The sequence below is a fragment of the Plectrocnemia conspersa genome, unplaced genomic scaffold (genome assembly GCF_051122295.1).
Source record: "Plectrocnemia conspersa isolate PC_06_02 unplaced genomic scaffold, ASM5112229v1 ptg000008l, whole genome shotgun sequence".
Lineage (NCBI taxonomy): Eukaryota > Metazoa > Arthropoda > Insecta > Trichoptera > Polycentropodidae > Plectrocnemia > Plectrocnemia conspersa.
The window spans coordinates 13,726,391-13,747,939 of record NW_028277172.1 but is presented as its reverse complement, the minus strand read 5'-3'; the positions used below and the strand labels follow the sequence as shown (position 1 = coordinate 13,747,939).

Below are 21,549 nucleotides of genomic sequence, written 5' to 3'. Positions count from 1 at the left end.
TATCATTGTCAAAGCCAGAAAAATAGCACTAGTGGACTTTAAATGTCGTGCTTTTAAAGTAGAGAGGAGTATAAATTAATTTGCTATCGAATTAAATAACAAAGAATTGTGTTTATTATACGATTAAATAATCAGTTTACGAGTAGCTCATTAATTACCTAAAATAATAAAGTCGTGTATGATTGTTGCAGTTTAAAAAATGTGTCCTAGATTTTTTTAAGTCTATTAATCTTTTGGCGAGAGCAGTTGCTAGAAGTGTTGAGCACATTGTGAGTAACATCAATAGCCAATTCAATAGTAAAGTAAATGATTTCGAAAGATTTTCTTTGGCTTGAGAAATTATTTTAACACATTTATATTTATTTAGTTTTGAAAAAAAAACATTTGCTGATAAAATCATATATTGAGTCTACTGTTATAATAAGTGTTATAAGCAATGCTATGTTTTAAGTGACTTAAGAATTAGCTTCCATGGAACAACTGCAACCGAAATTTTTTTAATGTTATAGTTAGTGTTATGCAATGCTATGTTTGAAGTGATTAAGGAATTAGCATATATGGAATAACTACAGACGAAAATATTTTTAATGGAGTTGAGAAAATGGTAACAAAGTACAATCTAAAGTGAAATGGGCTGAAATGTGTCACATCAAATAGTGGTAAAAATATGCACAGAACGGGTTAAAGCTCAGTTAAAAAATATGAGGTTTATAAAAATTAAAAAGGTTCAAAGTCTCTGATTATTTATTGTATTATTTACCAGCAGGAACTTTGTGTGAAAAATCTCAATCTATTACATGTTATTGAACTAGTTCTATCAGCGATAAATTTAATCATCGTCAGTTTCATGACTTTTAATTAGCAAAGGAGCCTGATTATCATGACTTGCTTAGTTTGCTAGCTCAGTCATGGTAAGATTTTATTGAGTTTTTGAACTCACAAGAGCGATTGAAATTTTTCTCAAAAAAAATCCTACCTCAGCTATTATTATTGATTACTAAATGGCTTTGTAATTAGCTTTTACTGCAAATATCATACGATTTCTTAACGAATTTAACTTAAAACTATAACGAAATAGTGCTCATATATGAAACTTACACTGCGGTAAAGTTATTTTAAGGTAAACTGGCTTTGATTGACTCACCCTTCAAGTCAAGCTTCTTTATATATTTCAAACTGTGACAAATATTTTGAGCTTGAACTGTAGTTTCAGCAGCGATTTTCGAATCTTAATGCAAGTGCAATATATATTTTGATTTTTGAAAAATCCAATTGACTGTATAATTGAGAAATAATCTGCAAAGTAATGACATTCTAAAAGGCAAATTCCAAGAAAAAACTAACATAATTCTCTAAATGTGTCTTTCAAGTGAATATCGTCTATTCAGATCATCTACTTTGCGATTTATATTTGTATTTGGTAGCACCTATGTGAAAAGACACAAAAGATAAAGTACATAAAATCGCAATTTCAGGTTAGCATTAACAGATGACTATTCGTTATAAATTTTGACGATAGAAAATGAGAAGCTTTGAACCCCAGATTATTCATATGTTATCTCAAATAAAGCACTTTTATTATTTTAAAAACATTTTTTAAAGCTTATTTCTTGAGACACATATTTTGATCAAATTGTGATAGATATCAAAATTCATAATAAATTCGAATATATGCTAAAATATTAAATCTTAAAAACATACTTTTTTTCTTATTTTGAAGCTCACTTTAATTTTCCTTTATAATCCGCAGAGCCTAAAATATTTACGACCTGGTTTTTTACAAAAATAGTTTACCAAAAAAAATTTGCCCACTGATTATGAAATCATTAGATAAAAAAACGCAGGGTTTTTCGCACAATTACGGATATACAACAGGATTTATATATATTTTGTAAAAAAATGTATATATTTGTAAAAATACAAGCTGGCTTAAAGATTTCATTTTTTAGATACACTTATAAATGACCATTTTTATATTGGAACAGCTCTTGTATGTTCATCAGCGACACACAAGGATTAACTTTTGAATGCATATGGTATAAATATGTTCTATCATTTCAACAAAAGGCTTGATTTATTGTACAAAACGATAGCGAGCCGCTCTGTTGTATTTTTAATGTTTCAGAATCATAACAATACAAGATAACAACGCAAAAATAGATCTATTCATGGATAGCGCATGTATAATAAACCAATAAACAAATGTACGACATTCATTCATTCGTAAACTAACGTCATAGCCGGATTGCTTTAATCCTGGCACGCGCGTACTACGCAACTGCCGCGTCACAAGCTGGGCGTATGACGCTGCCCTGTCCTTGTGTAATATGATATAATGTAATAAATTGTATATTTATATTTATTTTAGATGTGCTCGGTGAGTGAGCTGCCGGGCGTACGACTTCGCGGGCTGGCAGGAGGTCCCTTTCGTCGCTGCCTTTGCTGGTGCTGCTGTTGCAGCTGTGCATCTTGGTGAGCGATTTATTTATATCAATATATGCTTTTAGTTAGGTAAGATTGATTTTTATTGCCATTGAAAATAATGAAAGTGTGAATAAACACATCGTATGGTGGACGAGCTTACTTTGCACGTTGATTGGTGTACAGTCGTGGTAGTAGTGAACTAATTAAATCGAAGAAGTTGGTGTTTCATTGACTACATCAAATCAACTGTTCAACTGTTTTTCGATTCAGATGATTTTGACAATAATAGGCATGTATATGTATATATATATATATATATATATATATATATATATATATATATATATATATATATATATATATATATATATATATATATATATATATATATATATATATATATATATATATATATATATATATATATATATATATATATATATATATATATATATATATATATATATATATATATATATATATATATATATATATATATATATATATATATATATATATATATATATAAATCATTTCTTGCTTTTCGATGATTTTGCTTTCCATCGGAAATGTATTTCAGAAAAGCTTTTTTGCTTTTCTATTCTGTTTTATTTTTATATAGCTATTTTGTTCTGTTTTCATTTAAGAATTGCTTAATATAATTTTCTGTCACTATATCTCAAATGTATTTATCATTAATCTCCATATTGGCATACTTCTTCAAGGTGTAATTTCAGGCTCCTTGCTATTAACAATATTATAGTCGGAAAAGCGTAGTCCGTAAGATCTAAACTCGTAATCCAGCGGTCTCAGGCTCGAGACACGGCAGAAGCCCCGAATTTTTATTTATATGATTTTTATTTTTATTATAAATGAGCTGCCAAGCTGCCAAGTGACATCTATAGTTCAAACTTCATTATATAATTTAAATAATTAAAAAATAGCTCGATATTGGCTAGTCAAAAAAATAGCTGAAATTAGCTGAAAATATGTATAATGCACTTCGAGTTGCAAAATACTTAGATATCGTGTTCAGGCCTGCCGAGAGGGAAGGGGAGGAGACAAATTCCCGGGGACCGTTCTCCTTGAGAGGCCCGACTCTATAAAAAAAATCGTAGCAAAAATATATGTATAAAAAAAGTAAAAAGGCGGCCCTGCTCGTGTTAGATTTGCACTTTTGTCGAAATCTTATGTAGTTACAATTACCAGAGATGAACCATACCCCTTATATTTGTAAATGAAAATTAGGAAAAAAATATTACTAATTTGTAAATATGTATGTTTAAAAAAATCTGAAGTTTTCTATGCAGCAAATAAAAATGCTGCATAATTCATCTGTGATTCAACATAGCACTGTCTTTACATAAAAGCTTTAAAATTTAAAACCTTTGGAGTACTTACATTAATTAAATTTAAAAAATCCAAAAATTGGCTCAAAACTCTTTATATAAATGGTGCCTCGGAAGCACTCTTTAAATAAACTTTTTATATTTTTCAGATATTTTTAATTGCATTTTTTATCGTTCTCCGATAAATTCATCATCGGAATTTGTTTCCATACAAGAGTTTCTGTATTGAAATGTTTTATGGACTCTACAAATGTAACAAAAGGGTTGACATGCTTGTCACAACACTAACGTTGAATATTGATCTTTAGACGAACATGACGGATAATAATATAAGACGAATACGTAATGTTTAGTACAATAAAAATACGCTTATATAATACTTTAAGCGATTTTAAGTCAAAATGTTATTTGTTTTTTAAAAGCTGACATACGTTAATGGTTTTATATTAGGTTTTTAAAATGTAATAAATATTTACACATCTTTTGCTAAATAATTTCTACTCTTGCTTGCAATTTTTCTCTACAGATTAGAATTTAGCGTTTTTTTATTAAATTTTATATGTTCAATTGCTGTAAAAAATACTTAAATTTTATTTTATATTTTTATTTAGGAACAATTTTATTTAGGGATGATATTTATAATTCAATTCCTAATCATAATTGAATTAATTAGGCAATTATTTCATTTTTACATAGTAATTCTAGTATGAAAAAATATTTTTAATTATTTTGACACTGTATTCAAATTTCATAAATTTATACAAAAAACGGTTTTTGAATACATACTCTACTTATACTTCTTAATTTTTCATTATAATATCTTGATAAAACATATATAAAAAAATAATACTTACATACAAAAATAATACACCCACTTTTTTATAAATTATTTATTTTTCTCATTTATTTATTTATTTTAGAAACTGCTCTCGTTTCTCTGATTTTATTTTTTTATAATCTTTCTGCATTATAGGATTAAAATAAAATAGTTGCGTTATAAAAGCAATAATGTAGCACTTTTATCTTGAATTGATTTGGAATAAAAATAAATTAATAAAACGAAAACCAGAGATCCATTTGCAATGATTACATTCGCTTGCTCTTACATTTGTGATATTGCATAAAAACTGCGGCTAAGTTGTTACCTTACCGATTAACGTAATGTATGTATTTATTTAACTGAATTCCACAAAAAATTATTATATGATTGTGGTCAGGCACGCGTGTCCAAAGGTCCGTGTTTGAACATCCGTTGTGTCAATCCGCACAGACTAAGTTAATCCAAATCGGTTTTGTGTATGTTTACTGCTAGATTTTCATTCCCATGTATTAATCTACTTGCTATAGGTTGGCTTGTTTACACAACATGGTACCGGCTAGAAGCTTTGGATTTGTTATCCACGGCCCTTCGGGAAATACTGTGTTTTACCTTTCGCATACGTGTTATATACAGCTACTGGATTCGTCGAAAAATTGACACTATTATGTTTCGTTGAAAACATGTCATGCACATCAAGATTTTATGAATATGTCTCTCGATAGGTATGTCGACGTATAAGCGATCTTGCTCAATGGTCAGTAGCATAGCTCGCAGTAAAAATCAGAGTGAAATTTATATTTGCTTTTTATGACAAAAATATTTTAGCTTAAACTTTGATTCAGAAACACGTTATCAGTAAATTAAATACTTAATGTTTTATTGAGCTTAAAGTTTTGTGAAAATCAATGGTGATTTTCGCAATTAAAACTATAAGCGAAATATAACAATTAAAATATCATTTTTTAATTCGAACTATTGTTGTTACTGATTGTTGTTACTCTTATTTTATTTATTGAATTAAAATATAAATTGACATATTTGTCTATTATCTTAATTATGTTTTTAAAAATTTAATTCCTGACTTATCACAATCAAAAATTATTAAATTTTCATTTTGCCCAGAAGCATAAAATTTTGCTATTTTAATTTTGTGTTCGTGTTATAACAAAAAATATCTATTATTCGGTTTTTAGTTAATTAAAGTGTAAATTAAATGATTAAGTTAACGCAATTGCGTGTTTATTACTCCTGTAGGTAAATATCGGTGTATCTGTTGAGTCGTAATAATCACTTAGAACATAGTGTATATATATTTTGTTCTAAGTTTAATTACTGTTATCATTACCGTGCGTAATTGATAATACATTCTTAGAACAACCAGCGTGTACAGTGTTGGGTTAATACTCTCGTATGTATGAATGAATATTTTTAGAAAATGTGTAGGGCAAAATTACATAAGATTTAACAATGTATATATATTAAAGAAAATTTGTAGCATAAGCTCTTAATCCTATAAGTAAATTATAGTGTCAAGCCGCGCTCCTGATGAAATCTTATATCAACAATTTCGTAATTATTACCATCAGTTTATTTAGGACTTGTTAAACACGGAGCGCCTAACGGCGTACGTATAAATTTTAACGGCATCGTTGAATCTGTTGTGCTTGATTTATAATAATATAAATATTGTAATCTCTAATAAACTTACTCGATTATTAATATTATTTTTATTTTTTATTTTTTCATGTGCTGTGTCTCGTACAGGGCAAAGTGGTGAGTATTATTTATAATTTTATCATTATATTTTCTTTTCGTACTGAAAGTTTTCATTTTTTATTATTATTATTTGTTACATTTTATTTGAGACGCTCCTGTGAATTGATTAAATTTATTGGCTGTATTTTACGCAATTGGAAGATTTTGTAAATACGATTCGGCGTTCGACTCGCAAATTTGACATCTTTGTTAGTCGACTTAATTTCGGGATCGGAAGGAAGTTTAAGATAATTGGTGCGGGATTCTTCGGGCGCGCAGATGAAATTAGATTAAAAAGTTTTCTCACGGAAAGTTGTATTTTTTCACATTATCTTCTTACCGCCAGCGAATTGCGAAAATTTTACGCTTCGCGCATTTTAAAAGCGTCCGAGTTATGAAAAAATGGGGTGTTTTAGATCTATTATGCATATTGTTCAGAAGCATATTTTTTAGTTTAATGCAATTATGCGCCACAATTTCTCTCTCCCTCGCTGGCAATAAAAGTTACCTTTCATTAGAAAATAACGAATATACGAGGGAGTGTTTTCAAAGTTTTAGAAATTTTAATAGCGCGTGCGAACAAGTCGTTGACATGCTCATCGAAAAACTACGACAAAACAAGTATAAAACGACTATAAACTAGGATCTTTTTAGTTTTTAAAAAAAGGCAAGCTACGATAAATACGTATCATTATTGCTCATATTAATAAATAAGCTTGGGAACACAAATAAAATATTTTTTTACCTAAAACTGTTGCTTCATCGATTATCAATTGAAGAAAATACAGGCTATATGTATATTAAAATTGAAATGTATAATTCTTAAATAAATATTACAAAAAAATTCTACAATATCTAAAAAGTCATATTTACTTATTGTTGTGATTGGAGAATTAAAGTAAATTATCCCAAAATGGGGGTACTGAAAGCTATATATATTTTTACTAATTTATTTAAATTAAGACGCAAGTATTGTTTTTTTTAATAATTTATCCTTCCGATACGTTTGATCTATATAACTTGATATGCCAGACGAGCCTGAGGATTGGCAGAGACACTTCTTGAACTTTGTTCCAACAATGAGTTTATTAAAAAAGCAGATCTGTCATATTTTTGGATCTCAAGAGCTCAAGGAAGCCAAAAATTCACTCAATTCAATCTTTTCGATTGATCTGTGAACAAAGTTATTTGTGAACATAAAAGCAAAGTACAGAAATCGGTTGAGCCTCGAATACAGTATTCAAATTGCTTTGACAAAGAGCTTAAATTTTTATGTTCATGTGTCAAAAGTCAAAAAACCATATCTTTACAAAAACTATATTATCTATATAAATCGATTAATAAACTATTTTTATGTGGTAATTTCGGTTTATATAAATATATAAACCGAAATTCACGAACACTGACGGGGAAAGCATTAGTTTTCTTTTAAAAAGAAGAAAAAAAAATAGAAAAATAAAGACGTTTATGTTGCGATGTGGATAATATTTGCTTAAATAAAAAGCAATGATCCAAAAATAACATTTACTAAGAATATATTTCTCGTCGAGTACGTAAAAAAATATTTTTTATAAAACTCTTAATTTTACCTCTTGGTACGCTTCTTTAAGCAAGATGTTCTTGGGCTTTTCATTTTTGTCTCTTGAACAGTACATTAAACATTCTTATCGCAAATTGGACTTTTTTTAGCAATTGTTGGCTGCATACTATGTTCTTGATGTTTCTAATTACTTACCATATAATATAATAAAATTACACGGCACGTGGTTGCCAAAATAAATATTTTGGCAACATTTATGTCAATGCTAAAATATTCTACTTGCATTAAAAGCTGTTTTTAGAAAAAAAAAACAAATATTATCGCACGAAAAATAAAACGCATTTTAATTGATCGTCTCGATTGATTGGGTCCCGCGCGTCGCTCATGTCTTCGTAGTTGCTTGCGACTCGCTAAACTGCATATAACTGTTATAAACACTGATGTGGCCAAAATATTGTCTAGTGTATAATATGTATAATCTTTTTGTTTATCTTAGTTCATAACAACTAGCAAAATTCTGCTTTCGTTGTATTTTCTTCGTCACTTTAAAACGAAATATTAGCCATCTGGAAAGATATTCGCACGCGGAAAAGAATCAGCTAGCAAAATGGCCGATCTTGAAAAATGTGCGTGTTTGGACAACTGTGTGAAAGTTTACGTTTGAAAAAGCACGTGCTCTTTACTGATAGTTAAGTTTATATATCGGTGTGGGGAATTCATTTTTATAGTGTAAAATAACGTGTTTTGGGATGGTGTTATTGGTTTAAGATTCAGGAATTAACAAGTAACAAGAGTTTAAGAATAACTATAAGCCAAAACATATTGTATTATAATAATTTATATGCCAGATATGGCATATAACATTTTCCACAAGTTTGCCAAAAATATGTAGACTCCATAAAAATAGTATTTTTTTTTGTTAAATACATACTGATAAGTAAATTAAATGGATTTTCACGATTTTTAATATAACAAATTATTTTTTTGTTGTTTGTGTGATATATATAATAACTTATTTATTCGCATGCTGCTGCAGAATCTTTACCATAGTGATCAAATTTATCGATGAAAATTATAGTTTTCAAATATATACATATGTGTGTATACGTGGATCTAAATATATAAATAATAGTAGTAATATTTTTCAAGAATTAAAATGTAATTGCCACTTCTGGTGATAAATAATCTGATTTTTCGTAGGGTACACAATTCATTACTTTTCTCTAAAATAAAATGTTTATTCGCGCATTTTAAAATTTTCTGATATATTACTAATTTAAAAAGACTTGAGGTGTATTATAATATTTCCCTATAAATTGCTCAACTAAAATCACTATTTTATTTAATTTAATTTAATTAGCATTTGACCGCGCAGTACAAAATTCTTATGTATTTTATATATAATGCCATTTAAAGTGAAAAAAATAGTGTAAAACTTCACTAAAATTTATTAGAGGAACATATTTTTTAGTAACAGATTTTCGAATCTTTTATATAAATAACCTGTTAATTATCAATATACTGTCATAGGTGAAATATATTCTCGAAAATATTTATAAATGAATATTCATTCTCCAAGAAATTATTTTGAGAATTCTAATGATTTCACAGGAGTACTAAGCAGTTACAGGAATTAATCAAATATTTGAATCTGGCAATTAAAAGCAAAATAAGTAGATAATATAATAGTTTTAAACTTAATGAGCATAAAAAGGCAAAAATATTAAGTTAGAAAATATTCACAATCCATGCTAATTTCAGTAGGCATTGATTAAAAATTATAAATTATTTTTTTCTAATGATTTTTATTTTTAGAAGAATATATTGATTTAATTTTTTTGGGAATTCTCGAAAAATTTGGACATAAGAAAAAATATATCCAATAAACAGTATGTATTTATATTATTACAGTAAATTCTAGCTCCGATTGCATTGTAGTAAATTTATGCATAGTGTGTAAGTAAGCTTTTAACAAAGTAGGTGCAAAACATAGTACAGCTTTTATCAACATTTTTTCCTAATTCGATGGGTAAATCCAGAAGCTGAGAAAATGAAAACTATTTTTACGCACATAAAAAAGAATATAAATATACAAAATTATCACAACATCATATTCATATTAATTTTATAAACAAACATAATACAACATTTTATTACACATAACACATATCTTAACTCGATTTATGTAATAAGCACACATTAATCCGTAACATAGTCATCCGACCGAGTGTTAACCATATACGTATAACATTAACCATCCGAAAACACACATACACACACGGTTCTACGTTAACACACAAACACACGATATTAACTGGAAAATGACTCGTTAATTCCGCACATAACAACATATCCAAATATATATACAATACATATACGGTCGTACAATGTTGAACACAACATCTAATATTTAACATCGAGATTAAGCCTCGCCGCAAAACTCAATGTTTGCTCATCCACCCCCGGGCAGTTAGTAGATATAACAGTAAATAAATCACACACGAGAGGATTTTACGTGTGCACGCGAAAACAGGTGACGACATTTTGCGATTTTTCATTCGTCGGATCGGATACGTTTTTAAACTGATTCGATTTGAACGAGGAGATGAGATGAGTTTCGGTTACTGAATGGAAATAACCAACCGATGATTTGTGAGTAACGGAAATTAATTTAGGTATATGCTTTTTATATCATTTAGTTATGTACCTACAATTGGCACGAGGTTCGCATTTTAAAACTTTGTCCCTTATGGTATATTTTTTCCTACGCTTTCTCTCAATAAGACAAATTCTTATGTAGATTTCCGATAAGCATATTATTATCAGTGTCAATGTTTTTCAAAAGTTTCTGTGTATATACTTTATATATTTTATTTAACAGGGTTATTTAATCGCGCAAAACAACAATTAGATATATTTTGTTGATATTTTCACGTTCGGGTACAGCCAAAATAGACAACAGAAAAGCTACCTTAAATAACGTATATAAATGATCACATATATAGATAAATATAGATGCTGCTATTGGGCGGTGTATTTAAAATGTCTGGTCTTGGAAGTCATAGGATCTTCGCTGGCGTGTCGAGTTGTATTATTGTCGGTTGTAGTTTCGTGAAGTAGCTGGGATCTGTCGTGATGTATTCTTGTGATGATGCTGGACAATTGTTTTTATGCAGTCTCCTGGCTCGTCTCTGCTGCTGTGACTCCACGTCCTTGCCGCATCTCCTCTTCTGTGATTAAGTGTCACATCTTTTATTGCATCGCTTCTTGGTAACACCCATGAAATAGAACGGTGTCCGGATGGCCATTCCGGCGATCTGTAACCGAAGGGCAGAATAACAATAGTACACGTTTGTTACGCGCAGGGTAAAACGTATTGTCTAGCGCGCATCCTTACTAAGCAAAGAGTATTTTTTTCAGCCCTACTTATGTGCGATTAACGTCTCGGAATGCATGTGTTATTAAGGTGGTCCGTGTAATATTTTCAATTAATAAAACACTGTGTGTGACTGCTTGATCTCTCTTTTTATTTTTTTAAAACGGTCGTTAAAATGACCTCTAAATTATAAAAAATTGTGGTGATTCAAACACCAACAATATAATATAAATTTATTTGAAGTAATGACTCTTTATATACACACTTAAATAATTAACTAATATGTTTTCAACTTGTTTATTGTAATTACAATGTGCCAAATATATACTAAAATGTTTATGTATATATTTGTATGTATTTTTTATGTCTACGCAAAGAGAAATTAACACCTCTCCATCGCTTCAGCTCATCAAAAAGCGCCGTCCTAGCACCTACTCACTCCCCCCGATTCAGCCCTGGAGCCGTTTAATTTGTCAAAATTTGATAAACATTAAAACGCGCAGGCAAAGTTGGCGCTGCTGTTGGTTCTCAATTAAAGCGACATCCCGCTCTCTCGTCTGCCCGCGGCCGTTTTCCATATATACTATGTGTGCGTATACACGCGAATAAATTTCGAACAGAGACGAACTAGGAGTGCCGCGTGCAAAATTCGCCAAAATTAAAATACGCGGAATGGGGCGTGCGAATTTAATCAGCGGAGGAGGATTAAGAGCTGATTCGGCGAAGGGAATGTCGCAGGAATGGATGTGGGTATAGTGAAAGATTGAGGAATAGCGTGTTAGAGAAACTGAGGAAATAGGGTAAACATTCATTAACTGGTTTTAATTATGCATTATTTTCATTTTTGCAAAAATAAAAATTCTCGATTTATATAAAAATATATGTATGTATAATAATATATAGTATGTGATTATAATAATACAGTATATTATTGTAAATATCTAAATATAATTGACGAATAGAGAATTGGATTATTGTTGACTGGAAGAGAGAATAAACTTCATCAGGACGATGCTTTGTTATATTGGACGCAAATATTCTAAGGACCAGAGTGGATCGATCTACTTTGATTGACTACAGAGCGTCGAGTTACGAAGGAATTTTGGGCTCCTGAATTAAAACCTAAATTTTAGAGAAAATTGATAAGAACAGCTGTTGCTACTTTATATTTTTCATATTTCGAACAAAGTAAAGATTTGAAAATCGAGATTTTAGATCGCTGAATGACAAATTTTGTGGCCTAATTCTGTGAAAAACCCCCATATATTTTCGTAATCTGCCGATTTCCATGCGAAGCGGTTGTTTTTTTATCGAATTACTGATGTAGTGTAAAGATACGGCCAATTAAAGTAAAAAATTAATAATTACAGTGGGTGCCACTATACATTTTTCATATTTCAAACAAGATAAGGATAAAAACACATTTTTAAATAAATATAAAAAAAAACGTAATTTAAGTTCGCCGAATGGCAAATTTTATGGAGTAAATCTGTGATAAGCCCTCATACATTTTTGCAATCTGCCGATTTCCGCACGGATTTATCTGCTTATTAATGAATTTCTTTGAATAAAATTTTTTGCCATTAAAATCTTTAAAGAAAGTATACATGTTTTCTAATATCTGGCACGGACCTACCATTTTTATGCAGCAATATTTTTTAAAAATCAGCGTTTTTAAAATAATTGAAAATTTTTCTACAGATTTAATAAATAACAAAAAAAGGCTCTATGAAAATTTTCGAAAAATCAGAAAATTTCTCGAGAAATAAGAATTCTCGTGTAATTCTAAAAAAGAAACAATATTTTTAACATATTCTCGAGCATTTGAAATAAATTCTGAACAATAAAAAACGCTCCTGCTCTCTAGTGCTGTCCAACGAAAGGGACGAATAATCTTATCTGTCCTTATCTACCAGTAGATAAGTCTGTCTTTATCTAACGATCTGCCCTTCTGATATATATTTGCTCTTGCATCTCACCGCTAGTGGTATTACGATAAGGTATATTATTCTAATCATATATTATATAATATATACATACATAATAAAACTTTTAAAAAAAAGTTGTATTACGATAATTTATACTATTGTATATACATAATTATATACATACGTAATAAAGCTTTCCTATATGATATAAATAAATACTAGATGCTAGATAAAACTATTTAATATGTAGGTTTACTTGCCTACAGTCTTTATATTAAATTTCATGTAGAGGTACAACTATCAGGTCCTAAATCATTCAATCATGATACAAACTTTCGATCTGTCACCACCTCAACACCACCAACAACACCAGTTCAAAACATGTCACGAAGCTCGCACAAATGTAGCTGTTTCTACATAGCGCAGAAAGCCGCCGCGCTTTGGGCAATAGAACAAAGTAAACCAACACCGCTGAAGGGCCCTTGCCCTAACAAAGCCGCTTACCATCCCAAGACCCACCCGACCGCCCCCACCCCTTATAGCCACCCAACAACTCCCATCTTTTATTCACCTTAGTAAATTATATGCCATTCCCGGCACCTGCTTCTCTGCCGTGCCTTAATCCGCCCACGTTCAGCTTATCCTTTGTGATGATCATTCGCGCAATAAGTGTCTTCTTATTAAGAAATTGACTTATAAACAATCTCCTTCTCTCTATATATAAATATATCTCTAAACAATTATTTATTTGTAATAGGAATCTATATTGACTACTTATTCAGGCGTTTTCAGTTTGTGTTATCGCTCGCCCTGCTCTGGCGGTCCTTATTTTACTTCCATTATTTCTGTTTGTAATTTATTTTAATATATTGATTATATGAGATAATCTTATTGTTTTATGTATATGTCAGAAGTCTGTGTTTCGCAGAATCCTCGGGTTTGGCTAATCTTCAAAGACCTCGATTAAAAAAAGGGTATTTTAAATTGATAAATAATTTTTCAACAAACATTTTCTGATCAGGTCCCTAAAAATAATTATTTATGTATACGGAGCAAAAATTGTATTACAATTTCAAAACGTATTTATAAAAAAAATATTTTTACAAATAACACATTAATTTTGCTTTAAAATAAGATGTTGTAAAGTTGGTTTATACATAAAAAATAATAGCCTAGTTTAGTTTTTGTAATAAAAAAGTCAATGATTTGGGTTAAATTCAACAAAACTAATCGAATTTGAGGCTCAATGAGAACATTGTTGACATAAGTAGATTGTTGTAAATTAAATTAATCATGATTGTCGACATTTAAATTAGCTTACTCTAAAACCATTACAATATTTTTTAAGACATATATTATATTCTTTATAGTTAGGTACCGCTCATTATTAGAGAATTTTCAATACCTAATATGACCCAGCTCAATTTCAATTAACCATCACAATATTCATCGGTGAGATTAGGAAAATCTGGATTAATCTAATCTGTGATGATCGATTGGAATTATAATTATATTATAATCACTAATTTCGGTCTCCTTGACACGAGAGAAATTAAAAAATACAAAGTTTTATATCGGATTCGTAACCATGTCTTTGAAGTCAATAGTTAGTGATTTATACCACTTATCTATCGTGCTGATTTTTATCTCAATTATTTGTTGTCACATTTTTAAACTGTACATGTTTTTCTGCAAAACTATAATTTTTTTTATTATTTTTGCTGTAAAGTCTCAAATTAGTTATTGTAGCTTCTGCTGAAAACAATAATTAGAGTTTCATTGTAAAGGAGAAAAGGTAAAAAAATATATCCCTGCTGAGGTATATCAGAATAATAAGATTTTAAATAAATCTATATATAATACGGCTGCATGATTTATTTTATTTTAGCAGTTATTTTAAACAAATTTTGTATTTAAAAAATGTATTTGCATTTAAATCGAGAATGTTTTACGTGCTTAAGAAAATCCATTATAAATTGCAGTTGGATTGCAATATGTTTTTTCTTTTTGAATATTCACCTTCCAATTTATGTACGTATGTAAATATAACAAGAAAAGTTCGACTCAAACTAATCCCAGGTTTAATTTTAATCACATACTTAGATAGAAAGAGCTTGAACTGAACTTTTCTATGTGTTTTTACTTAATCTAATCATTAATAGCTAATAGGAAAAGATTTTTAAGAAAGTCTGTTCAAATTTAGCTAGCTTAGAGTTTAAATATCATTCCACCATTACAATGTATGATTTATTATTCACCATTATATTTTATTCATTAGTATTTTTTTCAAGACCCTAATAATTAATTGTTATTTAGCTCCGTGAAACATTCTGCTATTTTACTTATTTTTGACAGTTAAATACATTACCGTTTGAGATATATTTATTCTGCTTTTTGCCTTTACCAAACGTATTATTTGACAATTACTTATTATACAGTAGCTTTACATTAAATAACACGTTTTAAACAGTTGCACTCGTTTCGTAGAAATAAGAATGAAATGTAAGTGCTATAAAGGTTTTTTACGACTCATAGCCTCTAAAAGTAAATATCTTTGTTAACTAGATACATATCATTGTTTCATTTTAAAGTAAATATCATTGCAGGATTATGTTCTGATAAACTAAACATTTTTTTTATTTTTTATTATCAAATATAGCATTTTTATTTCTTATTGTCAAAATCTTTTAAATAATTTAAGAGACTTAAAATGTGATTTTGACTCAATTTTGCATTAATGTTTATTTTTAATATACTTTTTTAATTCTACTTATATTTTATATACTCGTACAATCAAATATAATTATTGTGTATAGTGTATAGAACAAGATAAAGACGTTACAAACAAATTTCTGGAAGCATTTTATATACTTAATCAAATCTAAACCTACAGATACTTATTTTGACAATATCTGCCCTAGTTTTTTTCTTAGCCACCTGTGATAATTTAATCTTTGTGGTGTAACGTTTTATAAATATTTATAATAAATAAATATACATAAAATTAAGATTTTTAAACATTAGATGACAATATTTTATAAATTACATATGTATATATTTTTTTATATTCTACAGAATATTTCTATTTCTCTCAAGTCTTCGTTTAATTATTAAGGTTTACTGATAATATTTATATTTTTATCTCTGCGTCATATCTGGTTTAATATGTGTGTATCGTTTTTTGCTTTATAGCTTTTTTTATAGAGTTAAATAGTTGTGGCAAATCTTCGAGGATTTTAAGTAAGGTCTTCTTGTTTCTTAAGGAAAGGATTGAAAGTTTATGTTATTTTGGGACACTTGCGTGATAGTGGATAAATGTGTTGGGCTTTAATTGTTGTTTATTTTACTATATTACTAATATTATTTTCTGTAGTTTCAAAGCAAGCATGAGATTTTTTTATCCATTTAAATAAAAAAATGAAAAATTCTATATACGTAGATTTTTATTATTATTCTGTTAATTCGATTCGTAGGTTTAGAGTTGAAAAATTGGAGGCACTTTTCCAACTAAGAAGATTCTTGAAAAATTCCCCCGAGGGGTAGCGCTAGACTAGAATACGGTATGAGGGCCATTTATTATTTTAAGTGTCGTTTTGTCATTTTGGAACACTTTGGGGAAGCTATCCGCGCGATAGTGGTGTAAAAATGTCGATTAAGTTTTGGGGGACCGACAAAAAGTAATATAGTGGGCTTAAGTCACTATGAGTAAATCACCAAAGTTTAGCAGAATTTATCAAAATCAACTATCGTAAAGGGACTTCTAATCTAAATGTGAATATGGTGGCGCTTTTTTAAAACAAGGGCTTTTAATAATGATTATTTCTCTGAAAAAATATTATAAAATATAGTTATTGTTATTAGTGAAAGTCTGTTAAATTCCATACTATATATATTTTTTTTTCATCTCTCTAAAATTTAAGAATTAAACTAGCAATTTTCTGAATTTATTTTCTTTATTTTTAAAGCATGACAGTTTTAAATACGTCAGTACTTGTGCTAAAATGATATTTGACATAGCCCTGCTTGATGCAAAATGTGCACTAAAACCAAAGCACACTCATTGTTGTCAGTTACAATAAAATCATACCAAAAAAGTCTATTAAATATGAATTAGACAAAAACAAAAATTCTAGTTCCGCCCCGAATCATCTGCATTGGTCAAAAATCAAGAAATAGAAGGGATGTTGGATTATTTCACTGATCCATTTAAAAGTTGACCATATAGTTCTATCCGAAACTTTCACTTGAAATATCACGTCGCTCCCGAATTGCAATTTACGAGAGTTCCACTTAACTTTACTTCAGTATTATTGACCCTGTTAACTGTTTTTTTGCTGAAAGCCAAAAACTTTTCCGATTCTTTGTATATTAAGGGGTATAAATATATTAGTTTTATGACTTTTTAACGACTATGTTTATTTACGACAAAATTATCTTTCTCTCTCTGTATTTGCGTTCTTATTCCGAAGTTGAACAAATAATATACACATCAAATTATTCTTTCTTTGAAAATTTGTCTTACCAGCAGCAGTAACTTGCAACAAGAAGCGTAGTTTGAAAATTTCATTGGTTCTTCGGCAACGATATGCTGTATATTTTCTTTGATATACTTTAAGCTGAGTCTTCTACTTCGTAGAGATCCTTGCTGGAGACATTCTTGGAAACGTTAATATCCATCGTTTTAAAGAAAAATGTTGCAAATATGCTTTTTTTGTAAGAACAATGTAGCGCGGATTTTATAAGTAAAATTAAATTAGTTTAATGAGTAATTATGTTTAAATTCTATTTGTATGATCTAAAATAAAAAAATATATAATTTTTAACTCTGAAAAATTATTCTTAATTTTTAAATGGTCAAGAGATTAAAATGACGCTATATAGCTTAAAAATTATTTAATATTCATACATAGATCTGTAAATATAAAATTAAGTTCTAGACGTTTATTTCTTCACAAATGTTTTTAATTGATTTTGTTGCATTATTTAATCATGAAATTAATTCTAGACTGTTAAAAGTTGCATTTGAAAGTGGCTCTAATCCGTTCATATCTCCGATCGTCACGTGCGCTTGTAAAACGTTGGCGTGATAGATAAAATTGTTCTAGTCTGTACAATCAATAGCTTATTACTTTTTCAAATGTAATGTTACGCCGTATTTTAGATGTGGACTAGTAATGATATTATATATAATTATATAAAATATACCATAATCTACTTAAAACTTTCTTAATAATAAAATTATGTGCATACGTGACATCTAAGCATTCCCTAGACATAAACCCACACTAAACAGGCCCATTAAATTGGTTTATTACCTTCAAAAAAATACTTCTGAAACATATTATTGAAACAACACGCATGCCGTCAAATCGCATCATAAAATTGTACGTTCGGCTATTATGAATTTGACCAAATTCAGGCATTTCCCCTAACGACAGCCATAATCATAAATTCATAGTACCGTGCCGTACGCACGCCATTTATATTATCTATAATACGCGTGCTTTTACCCCGTGAAATTATTACATTTCGGTCGATCGTACACCGTTTTACGATTATGGCCCATCATTCAACTTGGTGTTTCGTGATAACGAAATTTTTGGGTGTGGACACGTGATGTTGAATGAAAAGCACGCGCTGAAAACGTTCCGAAATAGTAGCGCATAGTACAACTAATGGTTTAAGTCTTGGCTAATTGTGATAATAATATTTGATTCGGAAAATTCGACGTCAGATAGCGTTGATTACCTTTGGAAAAGTTATGCAAAGACCCTCTTTGAAATTAATTTAATATGGATATTTTTTGTACAATATATTATCACTTGAACTAACTTTGTGTATTTTATATTTTTATACTTAAGAATTCCACATTTTAAACGGTTTAAAAGTACGGGCTTATTCTTTTAATAAAAATAAAATCATCCATGTGCATTTGCAACATAGTTTTATTTATGAATTTCGTGAAAAAGTCGAGTGTGCCATGTAAGAAAATCTCAGAACATCTCATGTTCAATTTTTGTATTGACTGATAAACCACGAACCAGGATACATTTTAAGTTTGATGGTATCGAATCAAAGATCATATTTGTTACTCATCCACATCATGATGGTTCCTTTAAACTTAAGAAAGAAATACAAACCCTCCTTGCATCGATTGGTGACAAAAGTCTCCTAGTCGTATCAAAAAAACAGATTTTTAGAAATTATGGTGACTGCTTTACCTAAACTTGTGTCAAATGGTTGATTTGAGAAGTGGCTGCTTCATCGAGTTTTTAAGAGTTGTCTCGGTGGATTCGGTATTGCTCCGTTTGGCGCATTTTCGTCTGATTTCTTGTTATTCTAAGTGAGACGAAAAGTGTTAGTTTCTGACTGTACAATGTATGTGATTCACTATATACCATTAAGAATAAAGGGGTATGCCTAATGTCGCTTCCAGTCTTCGGTTTTCTGACCAATCTTGATTATTTAAAGTGAAAACAAAATCTATTAATATCTAATATATATACAGGGCCACCGAGAGCAAGCCCATGCCCTGAAAAAACAATGATTCCGGGCCTCATGACTATTTTTGCCATCGTAATATAATTTCTTAAATAAATTATAGTAGGTACAAGCTAACCCAATATACGCTACAAATAAATATAAAAATTAGCCACCGTTGCGATTTATTTTATGTGAAATATTTTAATTGCGCATTAAAAATATAATCATAATACTTTTTATGACAATTTCACGAGTGAGAATCGAATAACCAATTGACAAATATAAGAGCGCAAAAAACAATTATACCTTCTCAATGATGAGTCGAACATAGGTGATCAATGAGCGTGTTTTGGAGCAAAAAACTTAATTTCTTCAAGTATAGAAGACCAATGCGACTCAGCAAAAATATTTGTTATCACGAACATTTAGTGAACCATACTCAATAGCTTATTATCAGGCGGTAAATATACATATTCTATATGATAAAGTGTTTAGATGCTTTGCATTACGTATTATAAAATCCATTTAAAAACTACCATGAAAGAATTCTAATATATATTTTGTGGTAGGATACAAAAACAATATAGCGCATAACACGCTAATAAATCATTTTAAAAGTTCAGAAACTTTTCGAACAGAGTATGTATGTATATTATTGGTACACGTGCACGTTCTATTGTATAATTTTATGTATACAAATCGACGTTTGGCTTATCAAATTATTTATGTTTACAGTTCGGCTGTAAAGACGGGATTATTTGTAAAAGCTCAAAGCTCGCTAATAAAGCAGAATTCCAGGTAGAGCTTCCGACCTGTTGAAAGCTACACAGTTTGTATATTACGTATATTAATATTTTTGCGCATTTCAGCAGCGCAACGCAGGCAGTGTTGCGCTGATTTATTGCGCCGAGTTTTGCGCGTTTTGCATGTTTGCCAACACACATAACATGCAGCCAGTAAATATGTGGAGTACATTGTATTTTATTGTAGCATACGTAAAATGCACAATAAATAGAAAAATCAAGCTGTGGCATAAAACATTTTGTTTTATTTTATGTTACTTTTTCGGTTTTTACGAGACATATAAAAACCGAAATGTAATAGATAAATTTATAGCATCCATCAGGACGTCAATAGATTTATAATGTATTATTGACATAATCGTTTGAGTTTTTTAATGAAAAAAAAACTTAATTTGTTTTGATCACCAATATGGCGCCCAAAGTATTGAAAATATGCAGATTTAATTTTTAGAGTTATATTATTTTTCTGTTTTTACAGATATTATGTGCCATATATGTACCAAAAAAAGCTGCACTTAAAGATTTTATTGATTTTACGTATTATTTTGAAGGTTTCTAAGTGCGCTTTCTCACTAAAACTGACAATCGACCACGCGGTTGACTACGGTGTCGCCAATATTACTGTGTTGCCAATGTAAAACAGTGTTGCAAACACAAATAAAATAGTTAATAAAAATATTGCATGATTGATCTTTTTAATATTTAACTGAGAATTCTGACGTGCTAGATTTTTTTGTTTTCGAATTTGAATTTACCTCTGCATAATGCATTAAGATCAAGTATTTTTATCCGAGTTAGTTGAACATTTTTGGCTAGTGTTATTAGTGGGAACCACTGGTTTAAGAAATGCCATATTCATTAAACGTTTGTCATATTTATTTCGAAAATTAGCATTTGAGTTCCAAATTAAAAAGCAACATTCGACGGCTAAATTAATTGGCATTTCAGTACAAAGTAAAGCCCTTCGAATTGTTCGCGAGATTTGCATAAATTCACAGTTCGTCGGCGGCCCGAACAGAGCCCTTATTGCTTTTGTGTTTATCCGCTTTAATTTATTGCGGGATCAGGGCT

General features: G+C 29.6%; 1 protein-coding gene across 2 annotated transcripts in view; it reads left to right on the top strand.

Moving 5' to 3' along the window:
• Dhit (regulator of G protein signaling double hit) overlaps positions 1 to 21,549 on the top strand; it is a 77,670-nt gene that overhangs the window by 32,917 nt on the left and 23,204 nt on the right. For both annotated transcript variants that reach the window (XM_088189982.1, XM_088189981.1), the window contains exon 2: positions 2,369 to 2,472. In XM_088189982.1, the coding sequence (XP_088046108.1) occupies positions 2,369 to 2,472 (104 nt within the window). The remainder of the gene's footprint in view (positions 1 to 2,368; positions 2,473 to 21,549) is intronic.